The following is a 22,354-nucleotide window of genomic DNA, read 5'->3' as shown; positions in this document are numbered from 1 at the left end:
GGAACTCTTTGAAATGGGGGTCCTTTTACCTGAGAAGCCAGACATGGCCTCAGTTAAAGATTTTATTTGAAACTTTGCACCTCCAACATGTCAACCTTCAGCACTCAAGTCTCAAGTGGAACTCAAGCCCACATTTCCTGGCTCAGAGATGAGTATGCTACCATTGAGCCATAGTTGACAATTAACTGCAGAGTAGGGACATTCAAATGATAATCCCCAAAGATCCTGATATAACGCTTGAATGTTTATTCACTAACCTCATTGCACTTTCAGTCAGAATAAGGACACAATTAAACAAGAGCATTACGCCGCGTGTGGAATTCTCGCAAGGTCCTGCTGGCATGGTTGATGTTGGCCATGCTGGGAGAATCAGGCAGTAGTTTCATGCCAGCATGAATTTACAGCGGGATCTTCTGCTGGTGCTGGCCATGGCGGGTTGGAAAGCTCACCAGAGGCCAGTGTGAACGTCATTTGCTTCCCATTAATGAGATGAAGGCCCAACCTCCCATGTCAGATTCTCCACAATGTTGGGAGGAAAACATGCCAGTGAGAAACACGATCGGAACAACTTGGCACGTAGATGTTGGGACTCATCTGAACAATGCCTGGGCCTGCCTCTGAAGTTCAGGATAGAGGCCACCTGCAACCCTGGACACTGGGACACCACAACAGTGAGTCAGGAGAGCTTCCAGATTTGGTGTCCTGAAGTGGGTCTATCTTCCAGCATCAGTATGTTCTAGAAAATCCATATTTGTTCTCAGGAAATCTGTCTTCATTTTCAGGAGATCCATTTTCTTTCTTCAATAGTGGGTCAGTGATATTGAACACCATACCAATATGGCACCTGGAGATGACAATTAGCTACATGTTGTCCAGGACTGCCCCACCATGGAAAATAGCACAAAGCACTCATATGCATAACTATTTAAGTCACAGCTGGATAATTTGGTGTGTTTTCCAGCTGGCCGTCTCAATATGAAACATTCCTTGTTCTCATTCCAGCCACGGCACTTAGTCTCAAATTTGGAGAATTCTGCCCTGTAGTTGGTTTTTCAATGGTTTTTCCACAATATTTTACAGAAGTTTCTTTTTAGTTCTTTTGAATCATTTTGATATTATAGTTATAATAATAGCAGTGGGTAATGCAACATTACCGGATGCAACAATCTCACTGGTGATTTATTAAATATGTTTGTACTGTTTGTTTTTTGCTATGAAATGGGATGATGGCATTAAAAGCAATGCATACTGTAATTATTGACCCTTTTAGGTTTGTGACCCATGTGCTCCACCATTATTTTTGTGGTGAAAGGGTTCAATTTCAAACAGATTATGGAAAAATTTCCCAGTCCGCTAAGTTGATCCTTCCCTTCTTCATGGGCAGCTGAGCAAACAGATGGAGATCTGCTGAGCTGAGTATAAAAATAGTTATTTTAATGATTAACGTCTTCTTTTTATTTACTCTGGGCTTGACCTTTTTTCCTTTGGCTTCTTGTTTCCAGCTTCTGTCCAGGATCCTTGGGAGCGGGCAATATCTCCCAATAAAGTGCCCTACTATATCAAGTATGTACTACTTTTAAAACTATTCATACTCATCAAAAAGGTGTAAAGGATTCTTGTTTAGCATAAAAACCAGAAATAGGGATAACATTATAGGTGTGTTGAAAAATTGCTTCTATCTTCCGCTAAGTCCTGTGCCAGTGATATAGGTTCCTAACTTACAGGCATTGAACCAATTGATTCAAGACTAAAAGATTCATTCATACTAGATCTTCCTAATGCTGGCTGTATTGAACCCTGACTGGCACAGGCATTGGGGAGACATAGAGGCAGCTATAGAAACTGAATGTAAGATCTTCCAAATGTCAATTTCCATAAATTGTGTCTTTACGAATTGACATAGGAAATAAATTCACTTTATGCAGGAATTCCCCATTTTAACTGGTATGGTATGTTTCTGGAATCCACTGCTTAAATCTTAAACACAGAAGCAAGTTTTCCCATTTTAATATATGTAATGTCGGGGGATCCCAACCCAAGATTTTCGATCACAGTACAAACATAAACTTGAAATTAAAAAAAAACCACAAGGTAAATAAATATTTTACATTTTCAGTCACATGGAGAGCCAAACAGAACTTGTTTTTTTCCTGATTGCTTTATAATAAAGGTACAAAATATATCCCCAAGAAATAGTTGGCATATTTTTGCAAGATCGATGTCCGTATATTCACTCATCTTGGTTCATCCCTTAAAATTGCCGGGTTGCCTGCACTAATTATCGTCTGGGGTCACAGACCAAAACCTTAGCCGACAGCATGTACCATGGTGCGGGATAGGAGGCCTGGAGACCAAAACGTAAGCGGAAAGCTCAAGAGAATGAGGAAACAGCCCTTTCACTGATTTTTCCCCAGCCAGTAACTATGTAGACAGTAACAAAAAAAATTTGTACATGGATCCAACTAATTCATATTCAGAGTAGATGACTCTTAAAGCAGATAAAATGGCTATTAATTTTTTAACTTCTTGTAACAAAACCACTCCACTACATTAGACATTGCTTTGAATGGAAATTAGCAGTACAATTACACTGTTTTACTTCTGATTCTAGGCAACGTAATCATTATCAACCTGCCCACCTTTATAAGGTAAAACAATATTCCTTGTCCCAGGGCTAAACCTGTAGACTCAGTTGCCCATGTGTACAGGTTGCTGCTGGGATAAGGTTGCAGACACAGGACTCCCTGATTCTGAACAAAATGACTGCAAGGAAAAAGCAACATAACTAGTAGTGACGCACTGTATCTAGACAATCAGAGATTCTGTCACAACACTGCGTCTAGACAGCCAGAGAACCAGAAATACACACTGCATCTGAACAGTGAGAGAACCAGGCACACACATGCCTGTTTAGATGCCGTGTGCCTGGTCTCAGGTTTAATATGTGCAGTGTGTGTCTGGTTGTCCAGATGCAGTATTTGTGACTGAATTTAGACAACCAGATAACCAGACACAACACGTTGCATCTAATTTAGCAGTGACTCAGACACACACTGCATCCAGCAGCTAAATTCAGTTAAAGTACTGCATCTGGACAACCAGACACACACTGCACATATCAAACCAGAGACCCGGATACACATGGCATCTAAACAACTAGAGACCCAAACATACACAGTATCTAAACAGCTAGAGACGCAGACGCACACTGCATCTAAGCAGCTCGAGACACAGACGCACACTGTATCGAAGCAGCTCGAGACGCAGACGCACACTGCATCGAAGCAGCTCGAGACGCAGACGCACACTGCATCGAAGCAGCTCGAGACGCAGACGCACACTGCATCGAAGCAGCTCGAGACGCAGACGCACACTGCATCGAAGCAGCTCGAGACGCGGACGCACACGCACACTGCATCTAAGCAGCTCGAGACTCAGGCGCACACGCACACTGCATCTAAGCAGCTCGAGACTCAGGCGCACACGCACACTGCATCTAAGCAGCTCGAGACCCAGGCGCACACGCACACTGCATCTAAGCAGCTCGAGACCCAGGCACACACGCACACTGCATCTAAGCAGCTCAAGACCCAGCCACAGACCTTAGCTTAACAGCTAGAGATTCAAACATTCACAGCATCTAAACATCTAGAGACTCAGACATGCACTGAATCTAAACAGCCAGAGACCCAGACATGCACTGCTTCTCAACCAATGGAGACCCAGACACACACTGTCAACTGAAATTTCATTTTAGAGTCAGGAGTACACAGTTGGGGAAATTCCCAACACCACAAACCTGGCTTGGGAGAAAGTGTTAAAGGTGTTGTGCTTTGGTTCCAGTCGCAGCGGGGGTGGGAGAGGGGGTAAGTGTTAGGGAGAGTCAAGCTTCCTGGAGCCAAGCCGGAGAGAGTTTGGAGACAGCCATAGGGACTGCTGAGTACAGATGCAGACTATGAATGGCCCACCTCGGTGCTCCAGGACTTGTAAGGAAAATCAACAAAAAACAACCCTCCATGCCTCATCCCTCATGTCCCTTCACACCACCTGACATAATTAGCATGCTCCATCCATGCCAAGTCATGCTACCCCATAGCCCCTCATATGCTGCATACCAGCCTATGCCCCTCTACCTACCTTGTAGCCCTTTCATCATGACCCAACACATGACCTCTCACCCTTTGCCCTTACACCCTCAAAGCCAACTTCTGAAATTGGAGTTCTGGCACCATGTTAGCTAAGCTGGGGACGCTTTCCATTCCAAACAAGCTTCAGCCTATCAAGATATGCATACACACACACTCAGTGCATCTAAACTGCCAGGGGCCCAAACATGCATTCATTGCAACTTACTGTTCGGTCAGATGTTCCATCTTGTTCAGTTTCCCCAGCATATCACGTCAGGCCTAAATACGACAGGTATCAATGTAATTTTTCTTTACTCCTCTTTCCACACTGTGTACAAAGAATCTTCAACTATCACTAAATTGCGTTCTCATGTGGGTCATTGTTATAACAGCTCTGAAGATTGAATAGCAAAATACTTTGTGTTTGAAGCTGCATTTCTATTTGCTCAGACACGTGCTACAGAAGCCCATGTTTCGGTCCCACATAGCAACTGGGCAATCTCAAATTAAACTCGTCAAATTCATGAGGCTAGTGTACAGGAAGCTCAATTGCACTCGGTCTTTCTGCAAGGAAGAAAGATTCATGAAACACCTTCAAGTTAAACATATAAGGCTTACACCTATTACGCTGAATTCACCTCGTAGGGCACATTTTATTTCTATTTAACAAAACACACTAAGTGAAAGTGTACTGATGCTTTATCTGGAGTACCAGTAAGATAGCAAAAATAGGGCATATCCATTCTGATCACTTTATAAATTATGGAAGTACAAATGTTTAAAAGATAACCAACAGAGAGGGCCTGGGAATTTAGGCTGCTCACATTAAGAACTAATTGGGCCCAAACATTTTCTTTATTTTTTTCAGTGGGACGTATTTCCTAATAACAGCATACCATTCTGCTTCTAAGCAAGTGTTTTTTTTTATTACAGTGCAAAGACTGTGATCGGAAGTAAACTAAGGTCATCAGAGTGAGATATCTAACTGCTTATTGTCTAATAGATTTTGCTTGTAGTTTTTAGAAAGTTACCCTGCCATGCTTTATAGCTTGTTCCATTTAAAAGCATGTGGTTTAGAAGCAATTTGTCCCTGTGTGTTGGCTCTGGGATCGATTAGTAATTGTGAAAAGGTGACTTTCTGACACGAGTTTCTGATATGAGCATGCTTTTTTTGATGAATTGAACCTCCCCTGACTTGTGATTGACTGTACGTTGTGTACTTGAGTTTAAAATGACTTTATCTTATAAATAGAGGCTGATATGATTTAGGGAGTGGTGGTGATAGTGATTTAATTGGGCTGCAATGCACAGAAACTCAGATCTGCCTCCTTCCTTATTGTGAATACTTCCTCGGCCCTCTATTCTGTTATAGCTTTTAAATTACATCATGTAATGGCAAAGTCCCAGTGTAACGGTGTGTACCATTTTCAATATCTCTTTAGCAATTTTTTTTACTCCCTTAGAAACAACAACTTGTATTTATATAAAGGTAAGACATCGAAAAAACATGGATTAAGCAGCACAGCTCGGGGTCAATTCAGACACTAAGAATGTGAACAATATGATTCGACCTCAGACGAAGCCACTGAGGGGACTGGAATCTGTGTCTAGTAAATGTGGCAGAAACCAAAGGCAATAGTTTGGGTCATACCATTGATAAACTGAAGAAAATTTTGTCTCACCCAGAAAAATGACAGAAAAGCATATAGCTTTATAGATTGTGTCAGAATGCAGTAGCATGCCACTTTTGCAAGATGGCATCCCAGTGAAAGTATCACTATTATGTGCGAAACATGTGGGAAAGCACATGTGACCTGCACTCAATGCAATCAATCCACTTATGATCTCCTTTGTGAAATAGTGGGGATTGACTCTCATGATGGCATGGCAGCAGGCTGCAATCAGAGTAGATGTAAGAGATTGCAAATGAATTCTTCAGTTGTTTATATGTAGCATCACTCTTCCTAGGGGCAGTTAGCAATTTCCTCAAAAGTCTTCAGGTGAAGTGCAATTATCACATCAAAACTCAAAGCAATCTTCAAAATATGGAAATTATGTTTCAGTGCCTTTTTCTTTAAATATTTGAGCAAATTACATTCTAAAACCCTATAATCCAGGTTGGTGTGCTGTGTGTTTGATGCCAGGGTCATTGATGTCACTGAATGGCTGCAGAGCGCCCTGATGAGGGAGGGTGAACTGCCAGCCAGCAGTCATAGTACACATTGGTACAAATTACATAAGCAGAAAGAGCATGTCAGTTAACATTTAGGGTGCTAGATAGGAATGTAGCAAGCAGAACTTCAAAAGTATTAATCTTCAGGTTGCTCCCAGTATCGTGTGGGAGTGAATATAGAAATAGGAGAATAAAGAAGTTGAATGCATGCTGGAAACATGATGCAGGAGGGAGGCCTTTAGATTCCAGGTACATTAAGCTATGTGAGCGAGATGGGACCTGTACAAACCAAGTAGGTTGCACCTAAATAGGGCCGGAACTAAGTTCATTGTGGGGTGATTTGCTAGTGCTATTTGGGAAGGTTAAAACTAACTTGGCAGGGGTATGGGAACTGGTCTGTAGCTCCAGTTCTGAGAGATGACGCAATTCTGTGTGGTCTCTGAATACACTGCTTCTGGCTTACGTGCAGGTTAAAAAAGTCCTCCGTGAAGATCCCATGTTGGTGCAGCCTCCTGCTGAGAGCTCTCTTCCTTCTGCTTCTGCGAGCAGCTTATCTTCGCTCTGGTTTCTGTTCCACCTCACTGTAATGCGCTAGCCCAAGGGGAACTACGTCTAGTTGCCATGACTGGGAGCAAATGATGTACACAGAGGCTTTTCAGAAACATACAACTCTATAACTTTCAGCACCTTTCCCTGCTGATCTAACCAATTTTTCACAGCTCTTCCTACAACCCGATACTTTCACTAAGCTGTTTGACTAAACAGTTAGTCAAAAGCAATTCGCCTGCAAATGACATGATGATGCTTTCAAATAATGCTGCTGATGGGGGAGTGGGGCTGGTCCTTCATGCAGCTGAACGCATATGTTTCACATGCACCAATTGCGTGATTACTTATTGTGCCAAGTGACATGGTGATCCGTATGGACCAGGAGCCATTTTTTGTCTCATCCTGGTGCAATGGAGCCAGAATTTAAAACTGACTGCTGCTTTCATCAGTAATACAGTCACACACTACATAAGCTCACAATCCTCTGAGGAAATGCCCTCTTAAGACCTAAATCGCTTACAGTTCATTTCTATCTAACTCTGGTGCTTTTGACCCCTCAATGTGTTTTTATCTATTCTGTTCCATTTCTTGCCATCATGTAGGTCAAAGCATTGCTAATCACATTTTTAAAATTCTTGGGATGTGGACATCGCTAGCATAAAATGCCCACCCTTAATTGTTCTTGAACTGAGTGGCTTGCATTTCAAGGAGCAGTTAAGGATCAATCATTTTACTGTGACTCTGCAGTCACACATTGGCCAGGCGAGGTGAGGATGGCAGATTTCCTTCTCCAAAGGGACATTAGTGAACCTGATGGGTTTTTACGACAATCAGTGATGGTTTCATATTCACCATTAGTAATACTAGCTTTCACTTCCAGATTTTTTTTAATTAATAGATTTCAACTAAATTATTTAAACCCTTGTTCCTAGAGCTTTAGTCATTTATCACCAAGCTTATAATTCTGTTGTTTGAAAAAAACAGTCCCAAGACTAGCTGGTACATTTATTTCTGAATTCCAGGTAGCATCCTAGTGAGCTGGTGTTGTACCCTCTCCATTGATACCCTTCCTAATTGTGGAATGCACTGCCTGCTGTGACAGTGGAGTCGGACATTTTAGGAACTTTCAAGCAGTTATTGGATAGGCACATGGAACACACCAGAATGATGGCGAGTAGGATAGCTTGATCTTGGGTTCGGACATAGCTCGGCACAACATCGAGGGCCGAAGGGCCTGTACTGTGCTGTACTGTTCTGTGTTCTATAACCCATGTCCTGCAATCTTAACACGCTTCTGCAAAAGACATTCTTCCTGAATTGTCTGTTGGATTTATCAGCAAGTTAGCAACTATTATAAATTTATGACTCCAAGTTCCAGGGGTGAGAAATTTCCATCTTTTCATGGAAATTTGACTTTTTGATTATAGAATTCTGCACTTTGAAATGCTTTTCCAATCTCTGCCTTTCTTTTCTCACTGCTCCTTTGTTTTACATTTAAGGTGCATTGTAAAAGTGTGTTTTTGGTTTAGTGTGCTTTTAGCATGTTCAGGCACTTTTTAAAAACAAACTGCTGCTTCAACTTCCCACCCCAACTCTTCCCCTCACAGCTTTGCTTTCCCTTCCTTCCCACTTGCAACTTTCCTCTCCTGCTCGTCAGGGGAGAGTTGGGAGATGGAAGCGGCCAGCAGGACGGTTAGGAGAGGGAAATGGCAAGTGGGAGGGTCGGGAGAGGGAAGAGGCCAGTGAGAGGTTTGGGAAAGGGAAACATCAGGTGGGAGAGTGAAACAGCATGTGGGAAGTTAAGAATTAATGACTTCTCAAAAGTCAGTGAGTTATTAGGAGTTAAAGTTAGTGAGAGTTAGTCAGAGGAATTTTGGGTAAGCTAGATTCAAGGTAGGTTTTTAATGTAAAAATTGCAGGTCAGAACATAACCAACCCCTATGACCTGTTTTCTGATGCAAAATTAATTTTTGTTTAGCACACCAAGTTTTAGAAACAGGGGAGGCGATGGCTTAGTGGTGTTATCGCTAGACTATCAATCCAGAAAAATAGTTAATGTTCTGGGGACCTGGGTTCAAATCCCACCAAGACAGATGGTGGAATTTGAATGAAATAAGAAAATATCTGAAATTAAGAATGTACTGATGACCACGAAACCATTGTTGATTGTCGGAAAAACCCATCTAGTTCACTAATGTCCATTAGGGAAGGAAATCGGCCATCCTTACCTGGTCTGGCCTGCATGCAATTCCAAAGCCACAACAATGTGGTTGACTCTTAACTTCCTTCTAAAATGGGGTAGCAATCCACTCAGTTGTATTAATCGCCCAAGAAGGCAGTTCACCACCACCTTCAAGGGCAACTGAGGATGGACAATAAATGCTGGCCAGCCAGGGACACCGATGTCCCACGAATGAGTGAAAAAAAATTAGGAGTACTGAATGAAAGATAGTTGTTCATAATCCAGTGAGGTGATTTTCTGTTGTCAGTATAGTCTTCATCACAATCCATATTGAATGCTAAAATTCTGAGGTCACTTAATGATTTGATACAAAGCCTACTGTCTTGATGGCAAAAGAAGGTAAACAAAGGGAAAATGAATGCTTCTACCCACTTGAAGTCAAATAATTCCACCCATTTGAGGTGACCTAGAAGCATTTGCAATTTGCTACATAAAAAGTGGTATAATTTTCCAGCCCCTCATGTGCGGTGACTTAGGCACTTTGTGCTATAATGTATACACAATTCCTTGTCACAAAAAATGGTCAGACCATTTTATCTTAACCCACTCTCACCCGTGTTGTTTAGGTCTCCCCCACAAGTGGAAACATCTCCTCTACCTTTACCCAATCAAGCCACTAAATAATGTTCAAGTCTGCTATTTGATCATCTCTCAGCCTTCTGTTCTCTGAAGTAAACAGCCCCAGATTGTTCGGTCTTTTCTGAAAACAATATCCTCTTAGTTCTAATAGCATGCTTGTGAATCTTTCCAGCGCCTTATACAGTGCCTCCAAATAAATTTAAATGTTTGCTTTTCACAAACTGTCAAACGTAACTCCTTTGCACATGTCCAGACTCGCCTGCATCGTGCAGCATGTGGAAACTAAAACAGTGAAGTTCTGTGATCCCAGTCAGTAGCAGAAGTATGGCTGGTTTAAATAATTAGATTTGGCATTAGATCTCAGAATAAACAGAACTTTCAATTTGCTTATCAAGTGCGAATATTTTAGTTCCAAGCAAAGGCTAGGGCAACTCATTTTTCAATAGGATTTCCTAGCTGCTGCCAGATTTAATGGGACTAGTGAATGTACCATGGTGGCTACATCATTACACACAGGCCTATTAAATGGTAGAAGGCACCCAAACTTCAAGCCCCATTCCTCCTGCAATGCGTACCCCACATGACCTGGCTAGGTTTTCTTTTGTACAAAAAAAGTTCAAGCAAACCTCTTTGCATGTGTGCAAACGCACTGTTTTTGATGTACCTGTGTGTTCTACTACATTATGTGAAAGACCAACATTTCTAATAATGTCAAAAAAATCTCAATCAGCACTGATTTGTGTCCCCCTTTGTGTAGTTCAAAAAGTAAATTTGGGGGACACAGTTTGGCATATACCTGTGATGCTAGTTATAATGGCAAAAGTCATTTTATCTTGGTTATTGTAAGTGAACAATGGATTCACTTAGTGATTCTGTCAAAAGAAAATGTTACTAAATTGTGAGCTCTTGAATTTTGGATTGCCCAGTTTGTGGCCATGCAGCTCTGCAGCCTCATCCCATGTTACAATATAGTCCATCTTATCCAACTATTTTTGCCCAATATGCCAAAGGAAGAGGAAAGTAAGGGAAAGAATACAGCCAAGGATATGTGATTAAATTAAATATATTGTGAACAAGATACCCTGGTGACTGTGAGCATTGGAAATGCGGATAAATGTTTAACTAATATTGATCTTCTGTTTCTGTAACGTAGTAGTGTAGTAACACGAGAAACAACGCCACTTAGCTCTTCAAGTCTGCTTCACTATTCAGTTAGACTGTGGAGAATCAGCACCTCAACTCAATTTTCCTATCTTTGCTCCATGTCCCTTGATACCCACAGCTAACAAAAATCTACCAATCTCAGCCTGGCACCTTTTCTAATTGCCCTACTACCCACAGCAGAAAGAGTTGAGAAGAGAGTTCCAAATATCTATGTCTTGTGCGCAAGAAAGTTTTGTAAGTATCTAGCTGCTCTATTTCTTCACTTGACTTCACTTTCAATTGCAAGCTCTCTCCCCTCGCCTCCTCCACAACAACCCCAGTAACTTTCAATTTAGGAATACAACAAGGATTTCAAAATGATGGCATTAGTCAAGTGAGGTTTTAGTGGTTTCAGATATCCAATCAGGAGAAGACATCAGACATCATAAAGTATATGCAGAAACAACATTGGGGGGTTGTGGGCAGAAATCTGCTTTGAGGCTTTGTTTCTACAGCCTTGAGAGAATGATTTTATATTCTAATCACAGAAAAGGCAAGGAGACACTACAATGATTACTTGAGAGATTGAATGAATTTTTATTAAACATTAATAAATTTAAATGTTAATAACTTTAAACCTTTATGAAAAGAGTCAGTTTGAGGATAACATTTCACTGACTTGTGAATAGGAATGGGATGGCTGCTCTGGACGAAAGCCAGGTTTGCATTGTTCTGTCAGCAAAAATAATTTTCAATGAATTTTTGTCACTGACAAATTACAAAATTGAGAAGTGTTGAATAATGAGAAAGAAATGCACCACACTCAAAATGTCACTGTGCTCACAAGATTTTCTTGTTTAAATTAATAAACTAAATTAACACCTAAATAATCATGAAAATCCAATTCAAAACAAATTATATTTTCTATATTCAATTTTGAACTGTGTATTTTTAGAACCGTTTGCCAAATATGCTGAAGTGCGATAACAAGGACAAGGGTATACCTCACTGTAACAGAATTGTGAAAACAGTAACTTCTTTGGCTTACTGGATAAATGCACCTTAAGGTGTGGGCACTGATTCACACAATCAAGAATGCCCCAGGTATCATTTCCAATCTATACTGAATGAGCTGCTTTCAACTGCAGCAGCAACTAGACGTATTACAATTGAGCATCAACAGCCCTGAGTTAGGAGTTGGATTCCTTTTCCTGATCACTATCTGTGTTGCATGTCTTTTCTTTTCATGTCTTGAGCATGTGGAAGCCTGTTGATGGCAGAACGGGGCTCTTTGATGAATCACCTTCTTACAGTCACTTTGGCAAGACATTGGAGAGTAACCAGTACCAGGAGAACTGCACCTAGCAAGGGGCTCACATCTGGGCAAGGGGAGGGAAGAAAATAGGTGAACATGTAACAGCTGCCAGAAGCCAGACAACATGTTTCTCACCACCCCCCATTTCCCCCATTTAAACAAACTGTGGGCCTAAAGAGCCTAAATTTCTAATGTGGGCCTAAATTTCTAACACTGGAGTGTGACAGTCTGCATCAGGTGCTGTGCATGCTACAGTCCATTTTCTTGGATGAACAGTTGCCAAACCACTGATCTTTGAAGAGACCATTTACTGACAACGAGAAGGTAAATAATAAAATCTTTAACAAACCTGAAAAGGATTAAGCTTAATTCTACCACATTAAGACTGTGGGTTGCCATTGGCCACCATTATCACTTTTCCCGTCTCCCTTCTGATTCCCTCCTCCTCCAATCCTCTCCATCATCAACCAGGATTTCCACCAGATCAACAGTGTTGTCTTTCTGATCGGCATCCTCTTGGGACCTGATGGGCATTCCCAGCAAGCGGGACATGCCCTGATAACAGACGAAGATAAATTTTGTGCGGTTCTCTTGCATGTTTCAGCATGGCAGTTCATAGTTAGCCAGCAGCCTCAGGAGAGAGAGAAATTATGATCCTAAATATTTTTGTTTGCATAATTCAAACATTTTTGTAACTTTTAACTTCCTTGCTCCAAGAAAAATTCGATATATTCTACAGAAACTTGCACTGAACAATTCAGCTGACTGGCCTTCAGTACGACTGATTGTAACCTAGCAACAGTGGCCAGCACTAAAGCTGCGTCAGCCTGACTGGGCATTCGAGAAGAAATTATCCTGACAGTTTTTTTTTAAATAATTAAAATCTTATCTTTGGAAATTGAATTAATTGCTAAATGCAGTCAGCAGAATGTGCATTTTGCACTGTGTGTGCACAATGTGTACCTTGTTTTATAGTAAACAAGCTTGTTGTGAGATTTCATTCAATTCCATGTACCTTCTCAGTGCTTAGAAATGGCAATGCCAAGTTTCTTTTGTAGGCCTGATGGTGTTGAAATCCCAGCTTGACGTATGTGCACTGCAGAAATTTCAGGAATTTTGCATTGTGTATCACTGCTAACCTGATGGTCATTTTCTGATGCAACTGCCTTCTTGATGCTTATTCCTGAGTTGAGTTATTGTCCCAATTGAATTAATATCCTTGAGCTATGTATGTTATCGTCACGGGTTGGCAAAAACAATTCAACAAAAGGCTGAAATATTGTTGCTTTGCTCTTGGGAGCTGAGATTTGATTAGCTTTTTTAGTAAATAATAGCAAATAAAGCTAAAGCAGTTTTTTTTTATGGCTAAAGCAGCTGTTTTAGAGCAGATTGCCCTGTTTATGCTCCACTCACGTGGACAAATGGTCGGGAAATTGTACGGCCACAGAGCCTGGTTTTCTGTCATTTAATTAAACAGAAATGAACAACTGAGGGCTGTTGATTTTGGTGCTTCTCGCCAGGAATTTGGGAATCAGCTCTCTGAGACTTACAGGTCTTATGGGAAAAGAGAGTAATGTGCTTAAATTATTGTCACTTTTTTTTGCACAATAGCAATTGTCAAGGCACTGGCTTTTGCTGCGGTACTATCCATTGGGTCATTACCATTGTCTGACTCCATATCTCATCCAAGAGGAAATTCTTAACATGTAAACTTAGACAAGGGAGTATTAGAAAGCTATTCAGTTGTGCACATCATCATAACAGATTCTAGTTTCATCTGTCATCCAAATGCACTTTCATGCAAGGGTCATTGAATTGTGATCAGGAGCTGGAGTCTTGGCTGATTTTTATCCTCCCTGCTTAGGGGCATTAAAGATAATAGAAGCTTGTCTTCTGCTCCCTTTGGTGAGATCAAATAGTTCAACTGGAAACTAAATCTGTGACCCCTGATCTGTTCAGCTTAGTTTATGCACTGACTTTACCAATGGAGCTATGAGGGCAGCTCATCAGTGCTCTTTTATGCACAAGTCTATTTAACCTTGTCAGTACCAAACTACTCAATTTTAAATGCAAAACAGATTTGTGCTGAGAATTACCTTCTCCCATTGTGAATTGCCCATTTCCCCTTTTGAAGGCTGGGACTTTCTGGTTTGCTTAGTTTTCACTGCTGCCAGTCACCTCCAATAAATCCCCCAAGTACCTATTTGTCAAGTGCGAGTCTATGTGCCAAACAACTTGAATTTATATTGTGCTTGGTCTATCAAAAAATATCACAAGGACCCTTGCAGTAGAAGAACAGCTTTTGAGGAGTGCAAAAGTTTAGAGAGATGACTGAAAGTGTGATCAAAAAGATAGGCACAGAGAATGGAAACAAAGCAAAGTGATTTTAAGGGGAGTGGTCCAGACAGTAAGGCCAAAATGGTGGATACTGTATCATTGGATAAGATGCACAGAAAACCAAATTGGAAGAGCAAAAGTACAGGCTGGGATGTCAACATGGTGCAGGCCACAGAGAAATGATAGTGAGTAGCAAACAGATTGATTTGTAAATTTAAGAATAAAAATCTTGAACTTTACATGATGGTAATGTAGAACCTATTAAAATGGCAAGGACTGGTCTGATGGGCAAACAGTTTGTGACTGTTGAGCAATGCAATGATGGATTTGTTGGAGTATTTGTAAGATGAATATTGGAAGAAAACTGAGGAAAGCTTTGGAGGAATTAAGCATGTAGGTGATAAAGGGATCTCAACTGAGGTAAGGTGCTGTTGCAGAATTGGAAGCACGCAGCAGTTTAGTCAGAGCTTCAAGCATGCCTCAAGCTATGCCTTGGGCACTGAGGACATGCATTGTCTGTTTCAGCCATAAGATATGTGAATAAACACATGTTTCAAATCGGAATATCACCATTTAGTGGTTTGTTTAGAGCAGCGGAAAAAAGAGCTAAGTTTGTTGTCCAACTTGACTGTTTAATGAAACTTCGCAGAGGTGCACTAGTGTGGCTTGGGGGTCGGGTGGAACAGGGCTTTAATCTATATTGGCAAGGGATTAGGCGTTAGCGTCCAGAAGATGATAACTGCACAGTACTAGAGAAGGAAGTAGTATATTAGACAGGAGCAGACTAAGGAAGTCTGTGAGAAGTATAGACAGGTTTACAATGCATGCATATAAATGCATAAAGATAGAGAAGGGAAAAAGGAAGGTTGAGTGACAGTCCTGATTAGGTAAGACATTGTAATATTGGAAAGGGAAGATGTCCTTAAGAGGACAAGGAGAAAATCCATTTGATTAGAAAGGAGAAGCAAAAATCGTATGATCATGCAACTGGAAAATATTATATAGGGTTTCAAATGATACCAAAAAGATAGAGGAGCAAATCTGCTTAGACATCACAGAGTTTATCACCGAGAACTATCAAATGGCAATACTGGAACTCCACTTACCCCAGTATCGATTAGGATAGTGTTAAGGTAGAGGGCAGGGAGGGGTGGCATTTATGATGTATGTTCAGGAGAACTTCCCAGCCCAGTATATCCTCAGTCCAAATAGAAAGAAAGCACTACTGGCTCTGGTGCTGATGGTTGAGGTCGTGTCAATGGAGGGACATTTGGGTAATAGTGATCATTGTATTATAAGGTTTAGACTGGATTTGCAGAAGAGCAAGGGACATTCGAAAGTAGAGTGTCTAAATTGGAAGAGGGTTAATTTCAATGGGGTAGAATTGGATCAAAAGAGGATAAAATTAAACCAAACATTGACAGGGAAAAGTGGTAATGGAAAAATGGGTGATTTTTAAGGATGAGATGCTTCAGATGTGGACTAGCAACATAGGTGAAAGGAAGGGAAACCAAATCAAAGCTGCTTGGATGATAAGGGAAATAGAGAAAATGATGAAACAAAAAGAGTATTTATGAGACCTGTCAGGTGAATTCTTCAAGCAAAAGTTATATCAAGTACAATAGCCAGGCAATATAGACCAAATGGCACAGTTCTAAATAGTATGCCGAGACAGAGGCACCTGGGGTATATATGTATTGAATTTTGTAGACCATTGGATTTATTGAGAGAGTAGTGAGCAAATTATATGGCATTTTGATCTTCATAAATAGAGATATTGACTATAAAAGGAAGGAAGTTATTCTGAACCTTTAGAAAGCTCTGGTTAAGTCACAACTAAAATATTTTGTCTAGTTCAGTAACCACATGATTGCAAAACTGTGAGGGCCCTTCAGAGGATGTAACAGAGATTTACAAGCATTGTCCTAGGGATGGGGAGTTTTAGCTATGAGGTTAGAGTGGAGTGTGTCTGGCTTTGTTCACCAACAAGCAAAAGAGATCAGGGGGAGATTTGGTAGAGGTATTTAGGATTTGGATAATGTTGGCAAGGAAAATGTGTTCTCATTAGATGGTGGCAGAAGGACTAGGAACTACAGACGTGAGGTTTTTGGTAAGAAATGCATGGGGAAGATGAGGAAGAAATGATTTCTGCAACGATTAATAATGACCTGTAACTCATTGCTCAGGAGGGGGTGGAAGCAGAGGTGATCAGTGATTTCAAAAGGAAATTTGATGAGCACTTGAAAGAAATAAACTTGCAGGGTTGTGGGAATGGAATGAGGGCATGGAACTGTCTGGTTTGCTCTTCAGAGAGCCAGTATGGACTCAACAGTACAAATACTAATCTTTCTGACTCTTGAGAAGATTGAACTGACTAATGATCACAAAGCAATGAGCTCCTACAAATCTCTGTTTCTTTTTTAGTCTAGAAAAAATGTCAACGGTAACGTTTATGCCTTTTGCAAGTTAGAAATGTGCATTGTACCAGGGAGGCAATAATTATTCTGCCCGTTTTTGAAAGGATCAAATCTTTTTCTGCATGAGTATCAATTAAATGTTAAATGGAGTGAATCCCACTGGTGAGTTTCTGCCTCTTTCCAGATGTACAATATTTCACATTGTTAATGTACCTTTGAGTCATAAAATCTCATTTGTCTTAACTTCTTATTGTCCCCCCAATCAAAAAGATTTATAAGACAATTTATTTTCACAGCTATAAGTGCCAGAAAGTTTTTACATACTTGAGAGAATTTACTTAGGGAAGGGAAAAATAAACTTTTATGCTTGTTCTGGAATTTTGAGGTGAAATTGAAACAATTGTCTTACCTGACCAACATTGGCTCAGATTACTATCTTGAAATCCAGCTCAAAGCCCCCTCATTTCTGACTCTGGACTTGTACACAACCCAAGCTATTCATGCAAACTTTACCAGATGCATTGCTGCTAAAGAATATTTCCAATATTTGTATGTTAGCATGGGTGAGTTTACACTATTCTCACCTCTAAACATCATGAGTTCAAGTCCCATTAAAGGACTTGAACACAAAAGTCAAAGCTGACACTCCAGTGCAGTACTGAAGGAGTACTGAATACTCAGATGTGCCATCTTTAGGAATAGATGTTAACCAAGGGCCCAACTGCTCTCAGGTGGCGTAAAAAAATCTGTGGCGCTACTTTGAAGAAGAAGAGGGAAGTTGTCCAGGTGACCTGGCCAATATTTATCCCTCGATCAACATCACAGAAAACAGGTTATCTGGTTATTGTGATTGACACTGCAGTTTATCAGAACCTGATGTGCACAAATTAGCTGTCATGCTCTCTACATTAAAACAATGACTACACTTTAAAACATCATTGGCTGTAAAGTGCTTTGGGACATCTGGTGGTCACACAAGAGTATGTAATATCTTTTTTTATTAAAATAGCATTTTGGCAGTGATTTTGCATTTTCTGATAAAAGTTGTCAGCATTGGCTCAGTTATAGTATTCTTACCTCTAAGTCAGATAGTATTGGGTTCAAGTTTCACTGAAGAGGCTAGAGCACATAATTTAGGTTGACACACTCCAGTACAATGAAAAGGAGCCACATTGTCAAAATTGTCCTGTCAATTGGATGTGAAAAAAATCCCAATTCAAAGAAAACTGGAATTTTCCTGATATCCTGGCCTAAATTTATCCTCCAACCCTTATAGAGTTTGAATATCACTGAAAAAAGAGAAATGTTGAACCTTTTTGTCTTGCACTCATCAGGATATTTTGCAAGAATACTGGTATAGGGGAAAATTACAATTTATATTGTGAGGAGAGTATACCGATTGGTTGGCATGTGGACTCTGTAACGGCAGAATTTTCCGGTCCCACCTTCCACAGGAATCATAGTGAGCAGGACAGGACCATGCAAAGGTCCATTGACCTCGGGCAACAGTTTCCGGTTGGGGTTGAGCACAGTCAGAAAATCCTGCCTATGGGGCATTGCCATGGAGAATGCACCATATTCTGAAAGATAACAACCAAGCGTTGTTTGAAATTTAACCCAGGTAGTTTGACTCTGGTTGGTCAAGGCATTGCCCTGGGAAATGAATGGCTGTCACTTATTTTGTTTAACTGAAAATAAGTCCAATGTATGAACATGTTCTTTCTGTCCTGATGGGTGCAAGAGGAAAAGCTTGATATGTCTCTTTCTTTCAGCAAAACAGATTTAATGCTTATTTTTCTCATTGATGTTTGTGCAACTTTTCTACAAATCTTACAGCCATCTGAAATACCTGTGCTTCTCTAATTTTGGCCTCTTGCACATCACATTGTCCTGCCATTTGTGGCTGTTACTTCAGAAAACTAAGCTATAAGCTCTGGAATAAACTTCACTACCTCTTTCCTTCCTTTCCTTTAAGTTGTTCCTCAAAATTAATTCTATTGATCAAGCTTTTGGTCATCTGCTCTAATATATCTCCTTGTGCACCTTGCTATCAAATTTTGTTTGATCACACTCCTGTGAAGGACATTGGAATATTTTACTTTATTAAAGGCCAAATGGAAGTTGTATTTCTTGATGTTGTCCACTCTCAATTTCTACTTAATAATATTATTCAAAAGTAATCAAGTAAAGCTCAGTACACCAGTATGACAAATGTCCTGTGAATCATTTCAACCAAATGAATTGTGGATGTAACAGCCCATGAAAGCATGAAGAGAATTATACACAAAAAAAAATTGAAAATACTATGGACATAGTAGGGTCATTGCTCTTAATTATATAATTCTAAATGATTTTTCAGTATCATTACATTTGGCATTGTAGAATTTAGAATAATAAAACAATTTTCCATAAAATCTCAATTCTGAAGACTCAATCTTGCAGCATTAAACAACATGATGTAAACCCTTGTTTCTTGAGATGGATCCTGGAGTCATTTTTCCTACTGATTAATTATTGATGTTTTCTTGAATGATTTTGCAAACCACCATTTAATGGAAATGAATAAGTAAATTTCGGAAGTATGTAAGGAAAAAGATGAGATGTGGGACTAATTGATGGCTCTTTCAAAAAATCCACCCCATGAAGAGAAGTAGTTGTCTCTGTGAAGTATGATTCCAGGATCTGTAAACAGGAAGAACAGGTTAATGTTATTCTTGTCAACACTTCACTAGAGGTGTTTTAAAGATAAGAAAGAATCCCTAATGGAGCTTTTAAAACAGGGAGAACAAATTTTAAGAGCCTGAAGAATTTTGAATAATTTCACAGAGTGAAGCTCATGGGTTAAGTGGCCAGCAAGCATTTTTGATATGTTGGAAAGAGATGAAAAATGACAACTGATATACAAAGATCATCTCTCTGAGGCAATGTGAAACCATTCAAAGAGCATAAGGTCATAGAAAGATACCCATAAGGGACAGAACTGCAAATGAAGGAAATACCAAATGAAAATAGAAAATATCAGAAAGGCAGATGGAGCAAGTCCTCCAAATTTCAGTTAGGCAACATTTCAGGTGCAGACTCTCATCCATGCTGTATTTTGAAAAAAATAAGGCCTACACCTATATAACAACTAACCCAACATCTTTACTCTACAGAGGGCAGCATACCTGCCACATATACTCAACAATCCAGACCTTCAAGGAAATAGTGAAATTGGTTGCTGATCTGAATTTGCTAGAGTATGTATTCAGACCAAATGGCTGAAGGGTGCCCTGGAAAAATTGGAGATATGATTGCTTCAGTTTCCATTAAATTTGGTGAATTGGGAAATCAAAGCTAGAGAAGTCAGAGTGGGAATAGGTGGGGGAAATTGAGTGGCAAGTCACAGTTAGGTGAAATCCACAATTGATAGAAATTAGGTGTTCAGGCAAAGAAATAGCTGATCTGATCTTTTCAATGTCCAGGAAACAACACTGAGCAGCAAACACAGAGACCTTGGGTGGGATTTTCCAGTCCTATCTGCCCTAAAACCAGAAATTTTCCTGCACGAGATCGACGACCTTTCAGTAGTCCATCAAATTTTCCATCCCGCCTTTGACAATTCCTACGGCAGGCGGAGGATCGGAAAATTTTCCCCCTAGACTTTTTGTTGCATTGCATTGATGTTTTTGATGTAATTTGTCCAAAATCAGTGTGGCCAGCACACAACTCAGAATTTTAACTGAAAATTGCATTTAGCACAAGTCGAGTTGCTACCACCTTTTGCATTAGTTTGGAAAAGATTGTGTACAGAGCTAGCTCTAGCCACAAAACTGATCATGTTCCAAAGGGAGAATTGATCATCCTTAGAAATTTCTGCTCAATGTGCTCAGTTGAGGCTGTCAAGGAGATTCTAAAAATTGCTGTGAGTGTAAGTACACCACATGATCTGTACAGTGATTCAAGAAGGCAGCTCATTACCACCTTCTCAAGGGCAATAAGGGATGGGCAATCGATGCTGACCGAGCCAACAACACCAAATACTGTGAATGAATACATTTTAAAAAATAAGCAGAGGAATGACTGAGAAGAAAGGTGAATTTGCGTGGGTGAATCCAATATCACGTTAGACAAAGAGTGATAGAGAGAGGATTGAGAGGAAGAGAGACAAGTAAGAAAAAAAAATTGAAGTTTTGAGATTTCTCAAATTTCCATCAGCAAATCACAACTTGAAGCAATGAGAACCCACACTTATAATTGTTCACTTCTTGGACAAGATGGGTTACTCACAATCATCACCTTATTAAAAGGATACTTCCAATAAACTGGGAATGTGGATGTCTGTGAGATGGTCTTCAGGAAGGGACACAGGTCTCATTTGCTGTACTTGTCTGTTAGATGTTTTGCTTGAAATTTTGGAGCAACCCAATTTTGATAGAGTTGTAGGGGGTAGGGTGTGTTGCCCTAGTGCTTAGTGTATAAACATTACTCTGAATAACAAAAATGATCTGTTGGAATTGAGAGCAAGTTCCAAAAGAAAATGGCTCCTTGTTGAGCCTCATAGTCCATGGAGTTTTGGATTGAACACTTTTTCTTCATGTCTCAATCCACATTTTAAAAAGTATAGGGGAGCTTTCTGGCTGCTGCTATCAACAAATTAATTATTCTAAGGTGACAGATGATTTGTCAAAGCCCCGTACAATGGCTCAAGAACCATCCTGTGACAAATGCACTAGATTTCTACATCTACTGAGTGTGGTACAGGCTACCAGCTAAATATCTTCATTTTGCATCTTACTGTGTGCCAATGGGTTGCCTTTTTTCACAGAAAAAAATAACCACAATTTGAAATAAGTTACTTATCAATGGGACATCCTGAGGACATGAAATGCACTTTAGAAATGCCTTTTTTTTCCTTCATTTCAGCCTATTAAAGTGCAAAATTGTCATTGGTCTGGCATTATTTTACTCATTAGATTTTCATTAGAAAATGGTATTCATTAAATTTGGAGCAGAAAAAACAAGGAAGAACTTCACTCAATGACACAATGGATAAATAGATCATAAGACCTGGTAGTTAGTAATACAGATCAAAAGGGTTCTCTGTTCAATCAAGTTATGCACTGAGCTAACTTACCATAGCACAACTAAAGGAGACTTCAACTACCTCTGATTTAAAGAAGGGGAAAATCTGTGGGTAAATCCAGAGAACATTAGTAGAGTGTTGAATGAACACTTCAATCTATCTTCACCCAAGAAATGAGGATAAGGGTGTGGAATTTATGGAGAGAGACTGAGTGACTCTTCAGCAAGTTGACATTGGGAAGGATAAGGAATTGGAAGTATTAGCAGGCTTAAAAGTGGACAAACCTCCAGATCCAGATGAATTGTGTCCCAGGCTGTTGTGGAAGGCAAGGGAGAAGATTGCAGGGGCTCTGACCCAAATGTTTAATTCCTCTCTGGTCACAGGGGAGGTGCTAGGGGACTGGAAAG

General features: G+C 40.1%; 1 protein-coding gene across 9 annotated transcripts in view; it reads left to right on the top strand.

The window, feature by feature from the left end:
- dmd (dystrophin) overlaps positions 1–22,354 on the top strand; it is a 1,714,977-nt gene that overhangs the window by 1,576,713 nt on the left and 115,910 nt on the right. For 5 of the 9 annotated variants that reach the window (XM_080203928.1, XM_080203930.1, XM_080203923.1 and 2 more), the window contains 2 exons: positions 1,503–1,563; positions 5,061–5,099. In XM_080203928.1, the coding sequence (XP_080060054.1) occupies positions 1,503–1,563; positions 5,061–5,099 (100 nt within the window). The remainder of the gene's footprint in view (positions 1–1,502; positions 1,564–5,060; positions 5,100–22,354) is intronic. The other 4 variants (XM_080203931.1, XM_080203924.1, XM_080203932.1 and 1 more) reach the window with 2 other exon arrangements.

Source organism: Carcharhinus amblyrhynchos, chromosome 15 (assembly GCF_965287045.1).
Source record: "Carcharhinus amblyrhynchos chromosome 15, sCarAmb.v2.hapA, whole genome shotgun sequence".
Classification (NCBI taxonomy): Eukaryota; Metazoa; Chordata; class Chondrichthyes; order Carcharhiniformes; family Carcharhinidae; genus Carcharhinus; species Carcharhinus amblyrhynchos.
Note: the sequence above shows the minus strand (reverse complement) of the source record. Positions and strands in the feature narration are given on the sequence as shown.